Source organism: Babylonia areolata, chromosome 3, assembly GCF_041734735.1.
Source record: "Babylonia areolata isolate BAREFJ2019XMU chromosome 3, ASM4173473v1, whole genome shotgun sequence".
Taxonomy (NCBI): Eukaryota; Metazoa; Mollusca; class Gastropoda; order Neogastropoda; family Buccinidae; genus Babylonia; species Babylonia areolata.
The window spans coordinates 63,398,070-63,401,640 of NC_134878.1; the positions used below are offsets into that span (position 1 = coordinate 63,398,070).

The window sequence follows — 3,571 nt, forward strand, 5'->3', positions numbered from 1 at the left end:
TTGTCTGGTTCAGCAGGTGTGGTGTTACTGATTTCTCTATCGAGGTGATTACCTGAATTGTGTGGCCAGGTTTTTGTGTGGAGCTGAGAGACAGACAGAGAGAGAGAAAAAAATCGGGCCTGACTTTTGTGATAAAGACTTGGTGCGATGCGTTGTGTGTGTATGATGTGTGTGTGTGAGAGAGGTTGGTGACTTTGGGTGGGTGGACTGGTGTCTGCTGGGGGTGTGTGTGCTATGTGGTGGTCAGCGGCGATTTCCTTCAGTGTGTAAAGAAAGGTTGTACAGTGTTTACAGGCTTCCGTGAGTGCGGGTAGGGGTGAAAGGATTAGAGTTTACCTTCTGCTACTACAACATGGTCTTGGCTGACTATGGAGCCAGCAAGAACAGGTATGTGTGTTTGTGTGTGTGTGTTCGTGTATCTGTGTGTGTTCGTCAGTGTGTGTGTGTGTAGGGGTGGGGCGAGTTCTTGTGTTTGTGTTTGCGTCAGTATTGGAGGTGGGTGTCTCAATGAAGTGTTAGTGCGTGTGTGTGTTCGTGTGTGTGTGTGTGTGTGTGTGTGTGTGATACAAAAAACTGCGGACAGATAGCAGCTCATCGCTGTGCCCAGCGTGTGACATCAACGGACTTTGCTTCACTGATGCTCAAGGTGAAGAAATGAGTCGGTCAGATCGACCGACAGAGACCCAGAGACCTCTGTAGCCGTTTCTGTCTCCCCCTCCTCCTGCCCCACCCCCACCCCCACCCCCAACCCCTCTCATTTTTATCACCTCTCCGCCCCTTGCCCCCCACCCCCCGAACCCTCCGACCCTGCCCGTTTGTTATGTTTGTTGATTAGTTGGTTGTTGACTTCTTCTTCTTCTTCTTCTTCTATTCGACACCCCCCTCCCGATTAGTTGGTGGTGGTGGTGGTTTTTGTTGTTTTCTTCTTCTTCTTCTCCTCCTCCTCCTCCTCCTCTTCGCCCTCCTCCTCCTCCTCCTCCTCTTCGTCCTCCTCCTCCTCCTCTTCGCCCTCCTCCTCCTCCTCTTCGCCCTCCTCCTCTTCGTCCTCCTCCTCCTCCTCTTCGCCCTCCTCCTCCTCCTCCTCCTCTTCGTCCTCCTCCTCCTCCTCCTCTTCGCCCTCCTCCTCTTCGTCCTCCTCCTCCTCCTCTTCGCCCTCCTCCTCCTCCTCTTCGTCGTCCTCCTCCTCCTCCTCTTCGCCCTCCTCCTCTTCGTCCTCCTCCTCCTCCTCCTCTTCGCCCTCCTCCTCTTCGTCCTCCTCCTCCTCCTCCTCTTCGCCCTCCTCCTCCTCCTCCTCTTCGTCCTCCTCATCCTCGTCGTCCTCGTCCTCCTCCTCCTCCCCTCCTCTCCTTCCTCCTCCCCTCCTCTCCTTCCTCCTCCCTCCTCCTCTTCATCCTCCTCCTCTGTGTGTGTGTGTGTGTGTGGCCAGAAGAATGTTATGAGTAAGTGAACAAGGCAAAGAAACAATGTCGTTGACAGCTGAGAACACCTGATAGGGACTTGGAGCATCCAGAAACTTGAGTTATCAATTTCTGACAGACACACACTGTGTCCGGGTTTTGACTGATAAAACGCTGGCCTGTGTGTGTGTGTGTGTGTGTGTGTGTGTACGTGGTGTGTGTGTGTGTGAATGAAAGAGAGAGACGCTTTGTGTGTGTGTGTGTGTGTGTGTGTGACGCACAGAGTGTGCGTGTGCGAGCGCGTGTTCGTGTGTTGTTTGTGTTTGTTTTTAATTATGTGTATACATGTGTGTGAGTTAAACATTTTGACAAGTGGCAAGCACAACAGTATTTGTAAAAAAAAAAAAAAAAAAGAAGAAGAAGAATTACCGAATATATTTGTTTTTTGTTGTTGTTTTTTTGTTGTTGTTGTTTGGTTGGTTGGTTTTTTAGAATACAGAATCACTGTCAGATTCAGGTCTTGAGGTTTGTCTGTTTAATGTCACAAATAAAATCTCTAACGTTCTGTTATTTTGTTTTGTGTTTTTACCTTCGTTGCATTTAGTCTTAACTCTCTCCATACGAACGGCGAAAGAGACGACGTTAACAGCGTTTCACCCCAATTACCATCATCAAAGTATTGCAAGCGGAAGGCTCTTAACTGAAGACGTGAATGTTGATAAAGAATACCACAATTCTGACGACGGAAGCTAAAGGTTGGGTCATTCAGACACCCACTGGACATCCGAGGGGTCTGTGTAGAGGAGAAGAGAGGACTGGCCGTACTGAGTGAGTTAAAACAACTTAGCAAAGCAAAGACAAGGTCGGTGGCCGCGTGATAGTTAAGTCACATGATACGTGGTTCAATAATGTTACACATTGTGTGGTGATGTACTCTGTTACCATAGACAGCACTTTGTTGTAGTGGTGTACTCTGAAATACTACAGATATCACGTTGTTGTAGTGGTATACTCTGAAATACTACAGATATCGCGTTGTTGTAGTGGTGTACTCTGAAATACTACAGATATCACGTTGTTGTAGTGGTGTACTCTGAAATACTACAGATATCGCGTTGTTGTAGTGGTGTACTCTGAGAGACTACAGATCGTACATTGTAGTTATGGTATACTCCGACATACTACAAATAGCACAGCATGTTGTTGCAATGGTATGCTCTGAAATACCACAGATCGCACATTGTTGTAGTGGTTTTCTATGAAATACTACAGATGGAACGTTGTTGTAGTGGTAAGCTCTGAAATACTACAGATTGCATAGCATGTTGCTGTAATGGTATTCTCTGAAATACCACAGATGGCACATTGCTGTTGTGGTATACTCTGAAATACTACAGATAGCTCGATGTTGTAGTGGTATACTCTGAAATACTACAGATAGCTCGTTGTTGTAGTGGTATACTCTGAAATACTACAGACAGCATGTTGTTGTAGTGGTATACTCTGAAATACCACATGTAGCACATTATTGTGGTGATATACTCTGAAATGTCACACGATAGCCTAGCGCATTGTTGTAGTGGTATGTTCTGAAACACCACAGATTGCAAAGTGTTGACGTTTTTGACACGGTTACCTCAGAAAGGGACGTGAGACGTGAGAAGATAATAGTGTGAGTATTAGTGTCAAAGGGTGCGAAAGGTGATGAGAATGGCAAAGGAGAATGTGGTCGATAAAGATTGCGTTCATTGATCTGTTTGTTCACGTTTCCACTTGAATGTTTGACGTGCACGGTGATGCAGTAGTGTAAAGGGGGACAAATCTGGACAGGAGCGACAACCGTTCCTGTTCTTAAGGCCGGAAGCCAGCTCTGATATGGCCTTAGTGGTCGGCTTGGCCGTAAACAACATGATTTGATTTGAAGGCCTGAAGCACGGAAATCCATGATAATGTGTACGTGTGTCTCTCTTAGAATATTTCAGGAGAGCGTTTTAATGACACTCGTGTAAAAGCAAACAGTGAGTATAATTATAAACTTGCTTGCATAAAATGCTACTGTACATTATTTGATAAATATAAATATTTCTTACACAGTTTTTTCGTTCAAAATCCCTTCTTAACAGACCAGGCAAGGCTGATATGTGTTTTGTGGACTTTAAAACGGCGTGTGACTG

General features: G+C 46.1%; 1 protein-coding gene across 3 annotated transcripts in view; it reads left to right on the forward strand.

The window, feature by feature from the left end:
• Nucleotides 1–318: 318 nt before the first annotated feature.
• The window catches only part of LOC143280188 (putative 3',5'-cyclic phosphodiesterase pde-5), a 56,330-nt gene continuing 53,077 nt past the window's right edge, over nucleotides 319–3,571 (forward strand). For 2 of the 3 annotated variants that reach the window (XM_076584791.1, XM_076584792.1), the window contains exon 1: nucleotides 343–387. In XM_076584791.1, the coding sequence (XP_076440906.1) occupies nucleotides 369–387 (19 nt within the window). In that variant the 5' untranslated portion in view covers nucleotides 343–368. Of the gene's footprint in view, nucleotides 388–3,571 lie in introns of all 3 variants that reach the window. The other variant, XM_076584793.1, reaches the window with a different exon arrangement.